We start from the raw sequence: 18,538 nt of genomic DNA on the forward strand, positions 1-18,538 counted from the left end.
TACGGTGGCTCAGAAGGAACAAACGCAGCGTGACTGCAGTTCACCACTTACCGCTAGAGGCCGCCACAACTACATTTTACAGCATTAAATCCATAGAGCGTGGCCGCCATATTGGAGGAGGCATTAATTTACACTGAGGAAGGTGTAAAATACACCTATAATAATCACAATTCTACCCATTTATATACCATATTTTCACTCGGTTTTCACAAGACAGAGATGTATCATTACAGATACGTGCTTTTATACTGAAATACTTCGTATTATGCTCTGTAACAAAGATGTTAAAGGTGTTTAAATGAATAAATATTAATAAATAATCAGTGGCGTGCAGTTAATATAGTGGGTACCCCTTCTGCAACGTTGATTGATTGGTTTAAAAATAGCTGTCAGTCAGATAAGAGTCCTGTAGCAACTGAAAAACTGAAATTCAAAGACGGTGGCTTTAAATTAGTTGCTGTTTTTTATTTTAGTTAATTTATAAAATATATGCTTATAGGTTACAATAACTATATTATATATTTCATGATTAAATGTTATGTAATCATTAACATGCACCTACTATATATATATATATATATATATATATATATATATATATATATATATATATATATATATATATATATATATAATTCTTTGAATTATTATTATTATTTTTTGCAAATAAATGCTCTAAATGCACTAAACTAAAAGAGATACAGAGAGAGAGAGAGAGAGAGAGAGAGAGAGAGAGAGAGAGAGAGAGAGAGAGAGAGAGAGAAGTAAAGAGATACACAAAAAGAGAGAGACATGCCGAGAGAGAGGACAACAAATAAAGGAAATTTTTAAACATACACATTTTTGGGCATTACATTCAGTTCCACTGGAAGTTTTGGCTTGGCTGTGAAGGATCTTAAAAAAAAAGCAAAAAAAAAAAAAAAGCTATTTTTGCTATTAAGAACATCAGGTAAATTTTAAATTAGCAATAAAATCCAGAACCCATTGCACTGTGTGGCAATGAGTGTCCAAAATACGACTTCATCAGGAGTTTATATAATATATAGAAAATCTAAATTTTACAAGTGGAAATGTTTTTAAACAGATCATGGTTGAACTTAAAAGAAAAATAACGTTGAACAGTTATCAGCAAAAAGAAGACAAATGGGCCTTTTTTAAAATTGTAATATGGTTTATTGTAAAGTTTATATAAAGTATATTAGGTATTTGCATATTGTGTGGAAATGTACGTTTTAATGTAAATTTGTTCTTGAAAAAAATCAATAAAGTTTAAATAAGCTGTGTGCCTTAATGACAAAATGTGAGTTCATTTCAAATGCCTTATTTGAGTGGCTACTTAACTGAGGTTAGAAGCATGTAATGTGTTTCAGACTATAATCTTTAATGTGTTCTTATTGATCACAAATTGGCCACGTGGTATCTTTTGTTGCTGCAATTACCTATTTTCACCACAAGAGGACTCTAGAGACCACGTAATCCCTTTAAATCTGAGTCTGAGTATTATAGTGATTTGTATTGAGTGTTCAGGGTGGTAGTATAATATACTGTAGTATAATTAATATTTTTGTTTTATTAAAGTTTTTTGTAAGAACCTGAGCTTTATCTCTCTCTTTTAAAATGCTGGACATCATGTTTTTTTATCAGCAAAGAAATCAGTAACCACAACATAATATTTAATATTTAATATGCTTTAATCTAATATTATCAGCTGAGTACACAGGGGGAGATAATCTTAACCTACTATTTTTCTTGGGGTCAATTTGACCCCATTCAAATGTTTAACGCCCTTAAATAGGTAGTTAATATAATTTTATTTACTTCATATTTGTTGACTTTTTCTAATTTAATGGGAAAAACTGGGTAGTCAACAAACAAGTATAGCCTGTGACATAAATTTGGGTAACAATTTAATTATTATATAATCATTTTCTGCAGGCTACAATTGCTGGGGTCAAATATATGTGTTACTATTCATTCTAAATGTTTTATTTTACCAAAACAAATTACTTAAAAATAAAATAAAGACATTAAAATACCAATAAGATCTCTATTTTCAATTTTAGGTAAATTAATGAGCTTTTATGGTGAAGTACATATTTCTCTATAGTCACATTACATGTATTCTGGTTGTAAACAAAAAAAAAATTAAATGGCTCTTTAAGTAGTAAACAAGCAAATATAGCATGTGACATAAACCTAAAAAGTAAAAAGTTTATTATATAATAATTTTCTATAGTTTAGTATTGCTGGGGTCAAATTGACCCCAAACATAAAAGGTGTTAGTAAATTTACATTACATACTGGTTCATTCAGAGAAGTTACACCATAAATAAAGTGAAGTTACCTTCTAAAATACGGGCTGTATTTTAAAGTGTTACCAAACTTTTTACTGGATTTATGTTTAGCCGCATAGGTTTTAATGTGATCTAGAGCTTCTACAGGTGGAAAGTAATGAATTACATTTACTCACATTACTGCAGTTGAGTATATTTTATGAGTAATTTGTAATTTTTAAAGTATTTTTTAAAATTTTACTCAAGTACATTTTGACACAAGTAATTTACTTTGCTACATTGTAAAAAAAAATGGCGCAGATGCACCGGCGCACGGATGCTCACATGTGGAATAACGAGGCAATAACGTCCTCATGCAACGCAAAATGTGCCCCGCCCCATCGGACAGAGCTGCCAGCTTTCACAACTTCCACATCAAACCTGAGAAAGCATGTGGTGTAAGTACTTTTATCATTAAACATTAATCTGCTTAAATGTTAAAAAAATAAAAAATAAATAGCAGTTAAAGCAGAGCAATGGCAAGTTAAAAAATAATAATGAACTGTAAAACAATAAACTATAAAAATACAGTTTATAGTCTTTTTAATAATTTTTTACCAGTAAAGAAAAAAAATGGATGATAGAAACCTATAACACTTGTTCTTGAAAATGTCTGAAACAAATACTGTCTGAAAAGATACAAATTATTATGTGGAATAATAGTTCATTAAAAATATTTAATTTATGATTTGTTTTTACTTTTTTACATCAAATGATTAAAAGTAACTATGTAACTTTAACTCAAAGTAAATTTTAAATTGAGTACTTTTTTACTTTTACTCAAGTAGAATTTTAGCAAAGTAAAGGTACTTTTAATTAATTACAGTATTTCAGTACTTTTTTCCACCTCTGCTCTTACATCTGACCGAACCCAGTAATAATCCTGAGATATAGGGATTAAATCTGAAGAGTAGGACCATCTTTAGCGGGGGTGGATTGAGGACGGCTGTAAATCGTGCCTGTAGACCCGAGCTGCCTCTGCAGAATCACAGAGTTCAGAGTTCTGGGTTTAATGTGGTCTTCAGTCCATGTTTGAAGTCAGACTTGGGTTCTGGGAAGTGAACATTATAACCAAATTTATCCCCTCATGCATTTTCATAAGCAGAGCACGGTGGAGCTGCCAGGGACCACATGAGACGGCGCTCGGCGGCGGCGGTGATGATGTCAGCGAGAGAACAGATGAGTGGGTCACATCAGGAAGCTCACACAGATCCTCCACACTCAGAGCAGCGCACAGCTCTCGGCCTTTAAAAGAAACTCTGACACCATTCAAATGATCCTTTAACTCATCAGGGTTCTATATTTAGGGAGTCATTAGGAACTGACCTGTAATTCTCATAAAATACACTCATTACTCTGTAGGTAGAAGTATAGATACTAGGGTTTAAAATACTGTAATCTGTAGAAGTTGTAGAAGAATCAAATCAAGCTTTTTACTCTTTAAGTAAAAGTGTTTAAAAAAGTACTGGATGCAAAACTACTTAAAGTATAAAAGTAAAAGTAATGTAAGGAGAAAAAATAAAGCCATTAAGAACAAAAGCTTAGGCCACGCCCACAGAGTCCTATAGTGCACCCATCCAACATCCCTCCTTTTTACATCTATAACAGCTTTAACTCTACTGGGAATACTTTCAACCAGTTTTAGGAATGTGTTTATGGGAATTTGTCACCATTCTTCCTGAGGTGTTTTATCAGGTGGTGGCGTTTATTTATTTATTTATTTTATTGAATTCTTTTAATGTTTGCTGCTATTGTTAATGCAAAATTAGTTTAGTCTTTTATCAACATTGTATTTTCCTCTTCCTTATTTGCAACTGTTTTCAAAACATTAATATTCAGAACTTAATTTGGAAATAAATTGAAATGCACTGATAAACTGTACTAGATTGCAGTTCCTGCAGAAACTGTGAGTGTGATTGCAGTACTGATTCGTGTCTGGTTGCTATGGTGTTGCTAAGGGGTTGCTAAGGTATTACTAAGTGGTTGCTAGGTGGTTGCTAAGGTGTTGCTAAGATGTCCGTGGTGGTTGCTAAGTGGTTGCTAGGTGGTTGCTATTGTGTCTGTGATGGTTGCTAAGGTGTTGCTATTGTGTCTATGTCGTTTGCTAAGCGGTTGCTAGGTGGTTGCCAAGGTATTGCTAGGTGGTTGCTAAGGTGTTGCTAAGGTATCCATGGTGGTTGCTATGGTGTTGCAGGGTGTTGCTAGGTGGTTGGTAAGGTGTTTGCTGTGGTGTCTGGTGGTTGCTAGATGGTTGCTAAGGTGGTTTGCTAAGGTGTTGCTATGGTATCTGTAGTAGTTGCTATGTTGTTGCTATGGTATCCATAAAGGTTGCTATGGTGTTGCTAAGGTGTTGCTAGGATGGTTGCTAAAGTGTTTCTAAGGTGGTTGCTAAGGTGTTCCTAGGTAATGTATTTGTATTAATAAGATTTAAATGATGTGCGGGCTTCCCAAACTTCTGACCAGTAGCTGCTTTATCCAATAGCTTCTCCATACACACACGTAAGGACACATTTTTTAGAGTTGATATCTTAAAAATTGCGGCCCGAGTTAAGGAGACAAAAAACGGGTGGAATAATAATAATAATAATAATAATAATAATAATAATAATAATAATAATAATAAGAATGAGTACTAAATGTGCTTTTTATAAAACCCAAATGGTGAGAGACGTCAATCAGTGTGACTTTAACACAAACTCTGAGATGAAAGGAAACGTGACAAGGTGGATTTACTCAATCACAATGTTTATTTAAACCTTTTCATTTTTTATCCACAAAAACGAGACAGTGAGGACATACAGTAGAGTCAGAACATGATTTGGCTGTACAGACTTTAGAAAAGGAGAAGAAGAAGAAGAAGAAGAAGAAGAAGAATAGGAAGAGCGTCCGAGACAGTGGTCGTAGATGGAGGATGGAGAGACCAGTGGACGAGGTGTGAAATGGTTTATACAAAAAGAGAAGAAAAGAAAAGAAGAGGAAAGAAAAGTAAGAAAAGAAAAGGAAAAAAGGAAGAGAAGGAAAGAAGAAGCTGTGCGAACACTTCGCATCCTCAGCCGACGTTCTTCAGAAAAGACAATCTGTAGAGATAAAGATTAAATAATTAATCAAACATATCTGTGGATTTATTATTATACACACGTTTGTATGTGTATAGAGTTCCCTACATTTACAGTATGTACCATTTAATCTATAGAAAAAGTGCTTATTTTATTGTATTTTATTTTAGTATGGTGTATACTGTTAAGATATAATTAATATAAATAATCTAACTAATATAAAATGCACATTAAGCATATATTAACAGAATTATATAAGTGCATGATTTACACATATAATATAATATGTATATTCCAGTATTTAATAACAAATTGGAGAATGTAACTACAGTAATATTATACAATATTATATGCCTAATCAAAAACAGTTAAAACATATATATATATATATATATATATATATATATATATATATATATATATATATATATATATATATATATATATACACAGCTCTGGTAAAAAAAACAGAGAGAGCACTTAAAAATGACAAGTTTCTTTGATTTGACCAAATTGAAAACCTCTGGAATATAATCAAGAGGAAGATGGATGATCACAAACCATCAAACCACCAAACTGAACTGCTTGAATTTCTGCACGAGGAGTAAAGCAGCATAAAGTTATCCAAAAGCAGTGTGTAAGACTGGTGGAGGAGAACATGATGCCAAGATGCATGAAATTAAAACTGTGATTAAAAACCAGGATTATTCCACCAAATATTGATTATTTCTGAACTCTTAAAACTTTATGAATATGAACTTGTTTTCTTTGCATTATTTGAGGTCTGAAAGCTCTGCATCTTTTTTTTTGTTTTGTTATTTCAGTCATTTCTTCTTCATTTTCTGTAAATAAATGCTCGAAATAAGAATATTTTTATTTGGAATTTGGGAGAAATGTTGTCTGTAGTTTATAGAATAAAACAACAATGTTCATTTTACTCAAACATAAACCTATAAATAGCAAAATCAGAGAAACTGATTCAGAAACTGAAGTGATCTTTTTATTTATTTTTTTTGCAGAGCTGTATATGTATATGCATATAACCTGTATAGGAAGTCTGTGTCTGAACTGAAGTAACAGTATGTGTGTGCTTTAAGGTGATAATGGAGAAGATGAAGGTGATGAAGAACATGATGAAGATGAGGAGGAGGAGGAGAATTTACCTGCTCAGCCAGCCATGATGTGCTTCACAAACGCTGCAGAGAGAGAGAGAGAGAACACAGCCGGAGGTGAACATCTGCTCCCACACATTTATTCTCACAAAAACATTTTTTGTTAATGTTTAAAAAAACATATATCATTTCTATACCATTTCTCTCTTTTAATCATTTTTTTCCCCAATTTCTCCCCAATTTACACCACCAATTACCCAACCCACTCTTTATTTAGAACTCCCCCATCACTAGTGATACCCCCCAACACACCAGCAGATTGAAGACTAGAACATGCCTCCTCCGATACATGCCAAAATAGTGTGTTTCATATATACTGAATGTAAACCCTGGTGACAAAAATACTTAATTGTACTTAAAACATATTGAGAAATGTATGTAAAATGTATGTAAAAGTATGCTGTAGAATTATGTACTTTTTAAAAAATATATTAAAAATACATTAATATTATGCTTTCATCAAATGTTTGAAAGTAAACTTTGATCATAAAAAGTACATGATATTGTATTTATAAACAAATAGATAACTATGAAGTACACTTTTAGTTTAATGTAATTTATTATACTTCTAAAATACTTATTAACAAATATACTTTAGTACATTTTTAGCAAAGTGTGTTAAAAACAACAGTTACAGTAGTTCACTTAAAGTACAATCATCATGTATCATGTAACTTTTTAGAAAGTAAATTAGATTACTACTACTAATAAAAAAAAACTTCAAAAAGTAAATTTGTAACTCGCTAAAAATAATAGTACAGTATATTAAAATGTATATTTTTATATTTTTATTTTTATTAGGAGTGTGCTTCTTACAAAAGACTTACAGGAATAAGAAACATATATATTTGTACTCTAATGTTATTAGATCACATATATTTAACATCAATTCTTAGTATATTTCTAATATACCTGGTGTATGATAACTAGTGATATAGTTGTAATACTCTAATAATTAAATATATTATAATTTTACTGTGAACATATTTAAAATATAAGTTATATGTTTAAATGTTACTTATTAAGTATTTTTAAAATAGTTCTATTTTAGTACAGTTAAGTACAATTTAACACTTTCAGACCTGAATTATATTCTAGTGATGAAAAAACTTAAGAAAGCTGTTTTAAGAATGCTGTCAGTAAAGCACACATTTTGTCACCGACCAATGAAAACATTACATATTTTGATCACATAAATTGTCCCTTACATTGTTTTTAAATTTCTTGCTGAATGGACCAATACAAATTCTCTAAAAGTACCTGAAAAAAAACTATTTGTACACTGACTTCAATTGAAAAAGGTTTTATCTTTTATTTTGGAAATATTTTTCGTTGGACAGCAGCAATATACTAGATTAAATTATATATACATTATATAAAATATTTATTTTTACATGTAAATTGCATAGATAGCCTGTGTTTAACATGTATTATATTAATTATTGACCTTTTTATTTCACAAACCATCTCTAAATAAGCTGAGCTACTGTTTCATCAGCTGGTTTGTGGTCTATTCTCATGGAAAGAAGGTCTCAATTAGTGTTATGTGCAACAACACAAGAAAATACATGAAGTCTACTGTAGTGGACGCAGGGTCTGAAAGGGTTAAGCACAATTTAAATAAGACTTTTGTACTATTTTATACAATTAAAGTATAATTAAAGTACAAAAAAAGTACTGTGGCTACATAAACACTTTAGTGCACTATAGCGTAATAATGCTTACTATACTTTAATCTTCTTTTTTGTTCACTAGGGTTTGTAAAGACTGAGAATCAGGTGATTATAGAGATTAGATTTAGAGGTTTAACCCCTGCAGTGCTGCTACTCACCCTCATAGTTAATGCAGCCGTTAGCGTCCTCCTGACCAGCCATCAGCTGCTCCACCTCATCCTCCTTCATCTTCTCACCTACAACCAGCAGCACAGCACCCCCACCCACAGTTACACACAGCAGCATACAGTACAATTCTACATTTTACACTTACAAAACCAAGTTTTTAATTTTTCCTTCATAGTAAATGAATAGTGAAGTGATCTATCAGATTATGAAGGAACACATAAGGAATCATGTAGTAACTTAAAAACAGTGTTAAACAAACCTAAATACTCTTATCTCTTATGTATATGACAGAGGAAACACGCTCTTCCTTTCCTGGGGCAGTCCTGATGAGTGCCAGTTTCATCATCAAATTATTTTTCTTAATTGACTTTACTTAGTTGAGTACTTCTTGCTTCTCATAACCTTCTCATAACACTTTAAGAGACAAGAAATTCAAGTAATTAACTCTTGATGAGTTCAGCACAGCTGTTAACTGAAAGCCTGAATTCCAGGTGACTCATGTGACTCTAACTGCAGAGATGTGTAAAGCGGATTAGCTAAGGATCTAAAATGTAAAACATATTCTGATTTATTAAACATCTTTTTGTTTACTAAATAATTCCATATATAAAAATATTCTTAATAGTTTAGATAAGTTTAATATTAATCTACAGTGCATAACTTGGTTAAATGCATTTGCCAGTGTGTTAATATACTGTAAAAAATTATGATAATAATAAAAATATATAAAATACATTTTTGATCAAATATTGTCAGCAGTTATTACTGGAATTTCTTCATATAAATTAAGATATTAATGTGTAAGAGACATTGCAATATGTTGTACGTTTTATGTTCACCAAAACCTGCATATTGTGATATTTTGTATTTTGTATTGTTTTGCTATTTACGGTATTTTTTTTTTTTAATATGCAGTTTACACGTAGGCACTAAATATGCTGCACTCTAGTTCTGTGGTACATGTTTGTGGTTACATTACTTTATTTTTGATACATTTTTTATTTTGTACACTATTAAATATTTTAAACAAAACAAGTCTTGGTCAGCTACGTTTTTATATAAAAGGCGTTTAAACATTTTTTGTTTCTACTCAATATATAAAACCATTTATTAATCAAGAACATTTTTGTTGACTGTAAAATATGTAGAATATATTTATTAGTTTTTTTTTATTTATAGTTGGCAAAAAAGCAACCATATATTTTCCAGTGATAATCTGGCAACCCCTGCAGCCAGTATTTCGTTTAACAGAATTTTATACAGTGTAGGTGTATAGAATGAGGCGTTTAGAGCACTAATGCATTAATGCCTTGTTGTTTAAACAGTTCTCTCAGGGCTTTGGTTGCCGATGGCAAGCTGCATGAACAGGAATCGAACTTTCTTTCTTTCTATTTTTAAGACTTTTTTAATTCCTCTGTGCACTATGCTCCTCAGCATCCACTGACCCACTTCCACTGTGTTATAATATCACTGACAGTTGGCTGTGGAATATTTAATAGTGATATTTAATAATAGTCAGCTACACAGTTATAGATTAATGCCCAGTTTAGTGAAATATTGATCGTACCCAGGGTGGCGAGGACGTGTCGGAGCTCAGCGCCCATCACTGTGCCGTTTCCCTCCTTATCGAAGACCCTCAGACCCTCTACGAAGTCCTCAAAGGTGCCGCGACCTTTAGCCTTGCAGATAAACTGGAACCGGGGCAGGAACTCGTCGAAGTCCAGCATCTTTACATTCATGTCTGAACCCAGAGAGAGAGAAACACAGCAAAAAACCCATTACATCATATTTTAATTTACTTTATTTATAATACTGTAGTATCACTGTACAGTATATGGATGTATATATCCTATATCATATGTATATATGTATATATATATATATATGTGTGTGTAGAGTTGAACTGTCTCTATTGTGCAGAAAAGATGTTCTACCAGATCATTCATCAGCATTAATTGATGTGAGGATTTGTGCAATTTTGTGCTTTAAAAACTGCGATTCTATTGGATATAACTTAAAATGACTAATATTTAATAATATTAACAATAAATTATTGTTGAAACTAATATAAATGTTTGTTTTTTACATTACATTTACATTTTCCAATATGCACACTCTATATATTTGTCCGAATTAAAAAAAATAAACTTTTCATATTATTTTACAAACAAAAAATATTAACAAACATTAACCTTGTTGTCATTGCTGTGCACATTTGTTTCCATTTTTAGTCTATTTCATAATATGAATCTGACATTTTTTTATATTTAGTCAGAATTTCACAATGAATAGACCAATAGAAACGCTCGCAAATTGTTTGAAATTAAATCTTTTTACATTAAACTACAGTGAAAGTTTATTATTATTTTTTTATGAGTTATAAGGTTTTGCCAGGCGCCAAATATATCTCATATCTTATATACTGTATATAACTTTTATGAACAAGTTACAGACTTGTTCACTAGGGATGTGATTACTGTATTATACACAATGATATTGCCAAGATTTTTGATGGAATAAAAAAATACTTGTGTGGTAGATGTTTGTGGTTACATTGCTTAATTTTTGTCACATTTTTTTATTTTGTTACACTATTATTGTTTTATGCAAAAAAACATTTGAAAGTCTTTGTAAGCTACTTTTTTACGGAAAGACGTGTAAAAGTGAAGTGAATATAATTACACTAATTATCCAGCGTCTCTGTGCTTTTGACAGTGAGGCTGTAGAGAGCTGCTGTAAAATAGACTGTTATTATGCTTAAATGATCGATAATTAATATAAATTAAATTAAAATTAGATGGTTTTAATGATGTTTAATGTTTAATGATGAGTCTGCAGCGCTTACCTTCAGCTTTGGGCTTCCCAAGGACGTACATGACCTCAGCGTTGGTGGGGTTCTGCCCCAGCGCTCGGATCACGTCTCCACACTGAGCGAAGGTGATCTTCATCTCGTTGGTGGGCGTTCTGTCGAACAGCTGGAACGCGTCCTTGAAGTCTGTGGAGAAACACAAGAACAGGGTCAGCGTGTCACAACCTTTCACTTTTAAACTACAGATTTTTAATTCAGATTCTGTATCTACTGTAGCTGTAGATTATCCCCGAGCCTGCACTCAAAGGGACTTCGAACGCAGACTTTTTTACGAACCAATCAGCAATTATTTAAAATAAAAAACTATAGGTGTAGTAAAGTTTAAGCAGTGTGAAACCAAACCAAAATAACTGGACTAAATTTACAGAATACAATGTAACAAGTACATGAGCCTTGGTTTAACTTTGATCTGGACCTCAGGTGTGAAAACATCCTTTCACATTGTGATGCTCATTGCTATCTTACACCCCACCAACAGTCTATTTGCACACCTTCCACCTGCATCATTTAAATAGCAACAGTGCTTCTGAATATATCTACACTGATGGTCATGGCTTTTACTATAAATCACACCGGATTATAAGATACACTATCAATTAACGTCTTTTTTATAGTCTATTGTCATGCATAAGGTGCATCAGATTATAAGGCGCATTAAGCAACACCAGTAAGGAACAGGGGTGACACCATGTTTTCCTTAATGGTCAATGCTAATGCTGCTCCAGCAGTGCTAGCTGTGGTTACAGTCTGAAAATACTCGTCTCTGAATGGCAAAAGAGCTATCGCTTAGCTTAGCTTCCAATCAGATTTTAGGGGCATAAATTATGTTTTTTAATAGGAAAGACAGTGAAAGCACTTACCCTCGATCTGCTCGGCGGTGAACTCGAGCTGTGGGAGAGAAAATGAGATGAGATTAGTTTTTTTAGCAGTCGGGAATGACAGGCGCTCATCTTCCTGTGTGGCAGCAGGAGAAGTCTGAGTGGCAGCTACTGTAAGTGGAGCTCCTGCTGAGCGGCAGGAGCGTACGCGGGGTATGTGGCAGGTCGAGGTGCCCGCCAAGGCCACTGCGGAGCAGCAGCTTAGGTTACACACACTATACCCAGCTGCTGCACCCACCTGCCACCCGAAACAATGCAGCCACGACCTTCAGCCCCACACAAAGGCCTTTAGGAGTGTGTGAGTGTGTGAGGAGAGTGTGTGTGTTCGACCCTGACCTTCCATGTGGTGTGAAAATTGTAACACCCTTTGTTAAGGAACAAAATTAAAAGTATTGCGTGCTGTTTGTGGATCAGTAAAACCCTAATAGTCGTATTTATCTTAATTATCATTACGGATTTTATTAGTATTTACAGTAATTAGAGCTGAGTAATGAAGATTTACTATGTAACTAGAGACTACAGAACAGTGTTAACATGTAATAATAAACACTTTTTAATCTTAATCCTAATAAATCCTAATGCAAGATGGCTAATGAATTGTTTAGTAAGCGTTTAGTACCTCAGGGCTCTATCTTAGGGCCTATGAAGCTTATATACAGTAAAATGTAGATATGACAGCAACTATAGATATGGTAAAAGGCTACAAGAGGAGCTTCTAGATACTAGAGACTACAGAACAATGTTAAAACGTAATAATAATAGCAGCAGGGCTGGAAATGTTCTCAGCACTTTCTGAGCTATAATCACTTCCATGAGTGGGTTTGGTGGGTGGGTGGTCCACTGTGGAAGGCTATAATGAAAAACCCATAGCGTGCATGCTGAACCTCAGAGCGCAGAGTGACTACGGTCATTCCCCCTAACCCCAGAACATTCCTGCTGCTGGAATATCTCTTGCTTTTGTGATGGCTTTCTGAAACCCGAGCCCTGTGGTCGTCTCGCCGAGAAAACACAACATTAATTGCTGGGAGAAAATAACGTAGCGCGTGTTTGTGAAGGGGAACGCCACGCCAACGATACGGGTCAGAATATCGCTTTCATATGTCTTGTCCTGGACTAAATATACATCCAGTAGTGAGCTGTAATAACACACAAACTCAGGAGGGCACATTACTCAAAAACCCACAATAACAAGCCTTTTTAGCACTAGAATTTTGGGGTTTTACCATCATTACAACTGATGGCAACAATAAAGATACTGGCGATTGTTCACTGTGATAGGAAAACCCACCCTACAGCCAAAAATAACTCTATATTGGGAAATTACTGTTTCTTCTGAAATCGAGGATGTTAAATTAAACAGTTTACCCTGCTTTTGTTGTAGTAACTGTCTCTACTGTCCAAAGAAAGCTTTCTACTAGATTTGATGCTTAAAGGCTTTCTACACAGCATTGCGTAGCAATGTGGGAATTTGATTGCATTCAACCCGAGATTCCTAATAAAACAATAATTATAATTTGATACAAACTGTTTAGTAACACAGGATTTTATTTTAGAGTCTATAACAATAATATAAATGAAAACTAAACACCATAAACACCTGTTTAAATGACCACTCAATCTCATAATTTCAGTCTAAATTTTTTAATATTAAGATTTATTGAGATTTATTTAGTCTAAGAAAGGAACGAAGAAAATTAATGAATTTTTAACTGTTTAGTCCCACAGGGTTCAATCTTAGAGCCATTTAAAATTGTGTAAACTAATAATATTGTAGATATTAGTTTTATGAAGCACAATAATGCTAGTAAATTATTCTATATATAACTTAAGTGCTCAGCTATAGTTATGAGTATGGGTCTCTAATGTTTTTTTTTATTACTTGGTAAGTTGTTTCTTAATTTTTAAGTAACTCTTTAAGTAACTCTTAATTTTAAGTTTATTTGCATCATTTTAAGGTTAGGATGATTAATCCTATGCAGAAACAGTTTAGTTTAGTCCTGCAGGGTTTTAACTTAGGGCCTATAAAATTTGTGTCAAATATCACAGCAGGGTACAATATAGGGTAAATATCTGCAACAAGGGATAGAAACTCTATTTAGCTGGTTGTTTGCCTTTTAATTTTTAAGTTTAATTGCATAATTTTAAGTTTAATTATTCATCCTAATGCTGAAACAGTTTAATCCAACAGGGTTCTGTCCTAGGGCCTATGAAACTTGTGTCAGGTCTACATACAGGGGTAATAAGGGTTTACGAATGAGGGTTTAACTCATTTATTACACAACCACACTACGAGTTTTAATTTTATAATTAGTTATATAAAACTGATCATATAAAAGCAAAAAGGGCTAGAGTACGGTTAAAAGTTAATCATAGTACCGCAGGGTTCTATCTTAGGCCCTATGAAACTTGTGTCAATTACAACATTAAAAGCCTGCACACAGGGCTTATAAGGGGTTACAACTCTACAGTAGGTGGATTTCAATCACATTAAGGTAAATGCTTTGTCATGGCGCTAAATTTATTATGCACGTGATCCTAAGCTGTATGTAATACATTAAGAAACAGGAGGGGGTTATTACTCATAGTACTTCCATGAAAAATCTTTTATCCTTTATCCTTTTTAGCGCTGGCATGTTCCCCGACAAGACGCGAGCCTCTTCGCTAAACCCCTGAACCGTAACTGTCGTCCGTACGTGACTCACAGCCGACTGAATACATAACTTTTAACAACCCACAGAAACCTGGCCTCACATTAGTCTTAAGCCCCAATTATCCTCGCCTGATAGATGGTGGGAGTTAGCGTAGCCGTATCAGCAGTTTAACAGCAGGTCATCCCTGCACCAGAGCTATGCAGCGTGACGTCAAAAAAAAAAAAAAAAACGCCGCTGCTTCTTAAAATAGCCCCAGGAACCATCGAATCAGCGCCGAAGTGACAGCAGCAGGAAGAGCTCACCAATTATCTGTTTGAGAAGGTCAGGTTTGTCGCTCTGAAGATTAGACAGTAGCGTTAGCGACGTCGGAGATATCGGGACACCTTTATCCCTGTTATATTCCATCGTTTTTCCTTCTGAAGTGGATCGTGGAAAGCGACGTGCTGAGCTGCTGAGAACCTCCAGGCTTCATGTCAGCAGCAGAAAGGATGGAAAGGATGAAAAGGACTGGGCTTTTTAACTGTGGCACAAATAAACGCCGGGCCGTTCATCTGTACGACGTTTTAATGAGGGGAAATTTTCTGTAAAAAAGCTTGAATTTATGTAATTTACGGAGATCATGCTCACATTTCTATAACTGCTCTCTTTAAAAACTAGAAGCCTTAGAAAAATCACTTTTTTTGTGAAGAAAATGAAAGTGTCAAAAGGTTTGATGCTATAAGAGGTTCTTTACTCTCAAAAAAATACACTTGTAGCACCTTAAAAATATGTATGTATGTTTTTGCGTATTTATGGACATTTTTAGAATGTGCTCTAATTGGAATGTTTGTCTAGACGCAACCATTTATAGATTAGACAGTTTACTAAGCCAAATTGTGGACTATATTTTCCTGTTAATTGGAAATCTCCATTCATAATGCTATAAAGTTCAAGACAAAGCTTAATCTCTATGTATGAAACTGTGAAACTGTGCCCTAGATTAATATTATTACTAATAATTGGTTTAGTTGTTAATAGAGTTCTAGTTTAGGCCCCATTAAACTGATTTAAATTAATTTTTATTGGCAGTACATTACTACACTTTCTTCTCTACTACAGGAACTAGACAAGCCTTAAACTAAAATGCTGAATGCATCATTCATTAGAAAGGATATATAATATAATGCATTTAAAGGGTACTTTAATCTCAAATTATCTAAAGATCTTAAGGGTAAATATACTGTATATGTTAAGGTTTTTGATAAGCGTTTAGTCCCACAGGGTTCTATCTCAGGCTCTCTGATATTTATATTATATTAGTATAAGTAATGTAATGTAGATATTATAGGATAAAGGCCTAAACTAGATTATAAGCACTATTATTATGACTAGAAAGATTTTACACAGCACCAAAATAGTGTATTAATTATTCATTTTTAATTAGCATTTGTTAAAAATAGGCTATTATGTTCAATCTACTCAAAAACGTTTATCTAAATGTGTTTAAAATCCACTCGCTTTAGAGACGATGTGATAGTGGAACCTCTTTAACCCCTTATAACCGCTGTATGAAGGCTTTTTATGTCATAATTGCAAAAGTTTCATAGATCCTAAGATAGAACCCTGTGGTACTGAATCATTCATTCATTAGGATCAACTCTAAATGGTACTCAAGTCCTTTTTGCTTTTATATTATCAGTTTTATAGAATTGAGGGAAACCTCGTAAACAGGTTTCATAGGCCCTAGGAGAGAGTTTTGCATGTTTTTTTACACTTAGCACTACTCGTCTGTATGTTGCATATTGCATCTATATATTGCATATATCTGTATATATATATATATATATATATATATATATATATATATATATATATATTGTTTCTCTCTTATTGTTATATTTGTATTATGCTCTTTAAATTCTTGCAAGTGTGGTTAGTACAGTAATTAGTACAGTATTAATGTACTAACCCGTTTTGTACTAAGAGGAAGTGACGCCATAAGCGTTGCTATGGCAACATACTCCACTGCATTCACTGTTCTATCTCTAGTTGCCTTTGAAGGTTGTTGCTGCTGCACTTTTTTTATAGCTTTTATCACTTTTATTTGTCTACGTATTTTAGAAATATTCTTATTTTTACATTGTTTATATAGTTCTGGATATGAGTAGCTCCTCTTGTTTAGTTTATTATTGTACCGTATTTGAGTTTGCTCAACTATACTCGAGCTTTTATCTATAAACTACTACACTACACACACTACATACTACAAACCTAATGAGCGTTAGTAATTATAGGTATATGTATCCCTATAACGATTATTAATGGTTATTAATTGGGTTGCAAATACTTAAAAAACATTAATAAGAAGTTAATAAATATATAGCAACACATAAATAGAAATGTCAACAGGATTTGATTCCACACTCTTTTATGATCTTTCTAGATACTTTCTAGATCTTACTTTGTGTTTTCCATCATATAAACCATATAAATCAAAAGAATATATTTGTAATTGTGTTTAACTATTAACTATAAAAAAATAAATGACTAAGTTGAATTAAATGACTAAGGATACAACAGATCACTGTTGCCTTTTTTAATTGATGTGTTTTAACTGTCCATCAATGGTTTTTAAAGAATTTACAACCTAATCAATAATAATGAATAAACTCATTTATAAACCATTTATAAACCCTTTTTTTTTACATTTTGACTAATTTCTGAATGATAAACTTTTAAAATATTGTAAAAGTAAAAGTTGAGTAATTTAAGATGCTATCAGACAATTAAGAGTCTAAGAGTAAAAAAAAGGTAAAAGGTAAAGTCGGATACATACCTGCACCTCAGCCGGGTTAAACTCGGGCTCCTTGACGGGCTCGGGCTCTGGGGGCTTGGGGGCTGCGGGTTTGGGCTCTTCCTTCTTCTTGGGGGCCATGGCTCTGGATGGATGGGCTGTGAGATGAAGAGGAAGGAGAGGCTGGGTGGACGGCTGAGGCTCAGACACGCTCTGGGTAAAGATCAGTAGACGCCGGGGGGCTTTTATCCTCCGCCCTCTCAGGTACCCACGCCCCTCCTGCCCCGGCATGGTGCCTTAAAAGGGCGCGACACAAGGCTTCTATTTGGGACACCTACCCCCTGACAAATGGCCGGGCGTCCGTATCGCCGGGAGGGACAGGACACGGCTAATTTGGGGAGAAATCATGGCCCGCAGCCATTGGTCCATCACAGCTGAGAGACAAAGAGAGGACATAATGGGGGGTAACCTGAGACCACTGTTCTGCTGGGCTGGAAAACAATATACCACCAGTGTAACACCAGTGTGTCGCCATCACTGAGGATATCACCCAGTCTTCTACACTTTTACTAAGAATTTCTGGAATTTTATAAAATTTGATTATCCATTTTCACACTATAACAAGAATATATATTTGTATGTCCATACACAGTTTTACATTTAAAAAAAAATATATATATAAATATATATTCCAGAATGGATATAAAATAAGACAAATAGTATTACTTTAATAAAAAACAGCAACTTTACAGGAGAGAGAAAAAACATGTAAACTTTCAATGGAATCAATGTAAAAAGAGTTTATTTCAGGCCATTTTGTAGAGTTTCTATTGGTCCGTTCATCAAGAAATTTTGGCACAGTGTAAGGGACAGTTTGTCTGTTCAAATTATGTAGTAAACTAAAAATCGACAAAAATGGAGATAAGTGTTTTTCATAGGACAGCGACGATATGAAATCTATAGTA

The 18,538-nt window shown here is 33.6% G+C and overlaps 1 protein-coding gene across 1 annotated transcript; it reads right to left on the reverse strand.

The window, feature by feature from the left end:
• Positions 1-5,061: 5,061 nt before the first annotated feature.
• Positions 5,062-17,879, reverse strand: myl13 (myosin, light chain 13). Its single transcript, XM_007241523.4, has 7 exons — positions 17,616-17,879; positions 12,132-12,159; positions 11,248-11,397; positions 9,970-10,143; positions 8,393-8,470; positions 6,553-6,585; positions 5,062-5,410 (listed from the first exon to the last, which is right to left on the reverse strand). The coding sequence occupies exons 1-6, from the start codon at positions 17,862-17,864 to the stop codon at positions 6,557-6,559; spliced, it is 708 nt and encodes a 235-aa protein (XP_007241585.3). The 5' UTR covers positions 17,865-17,879; the 3' UTR covers positions 5,062-5,410; positions 6,553-6,556.
• Between the last annotated feature and the right edge of the window lie 659 nt (positions 17,880-18,538).

Source organism: Astyanax mexicanus, chromosome 8, assembly GCF_023375975.1.
Source record: "Astyanax mexicanus isolate ESR-SI-001 chromosome 8, AstMex3_surface, whole genome shotgun sequence".
Taxonomy (NCBI): domain Eukaryota; kingdom Metazoa; phylum Chordata; class Actinopteri; order Characiformes; family Acestrorhamphidae; genus Astyanax; species Astyanax mexicanus.

Bases quoted from the DNA above. Each gene is read 5' to 3' on its own strand.
- myl13 (XM_007241523.4), bottom strand. From the start codon at position 17,864: ATGCCGGGGCAGGAGGGGCGTGGGTACCTGAGAGGGCGGAGGATAAAA. The intron at 12,160-17,615 runs GTATGTATCCGA...TCTCTCCCACAG, and splicing joins TTAACCCGGCTGAGGTGCAG to CTCGAGTTCACCGCCGAGCA. The intron at 10,144-11,247 runs GTAAGCGCTGCA...CTCTGGGTTCAG, and splicing joins TGGGAAGCCCAAAGCTGAAG to ACATGAATGTAAAGATGCTG.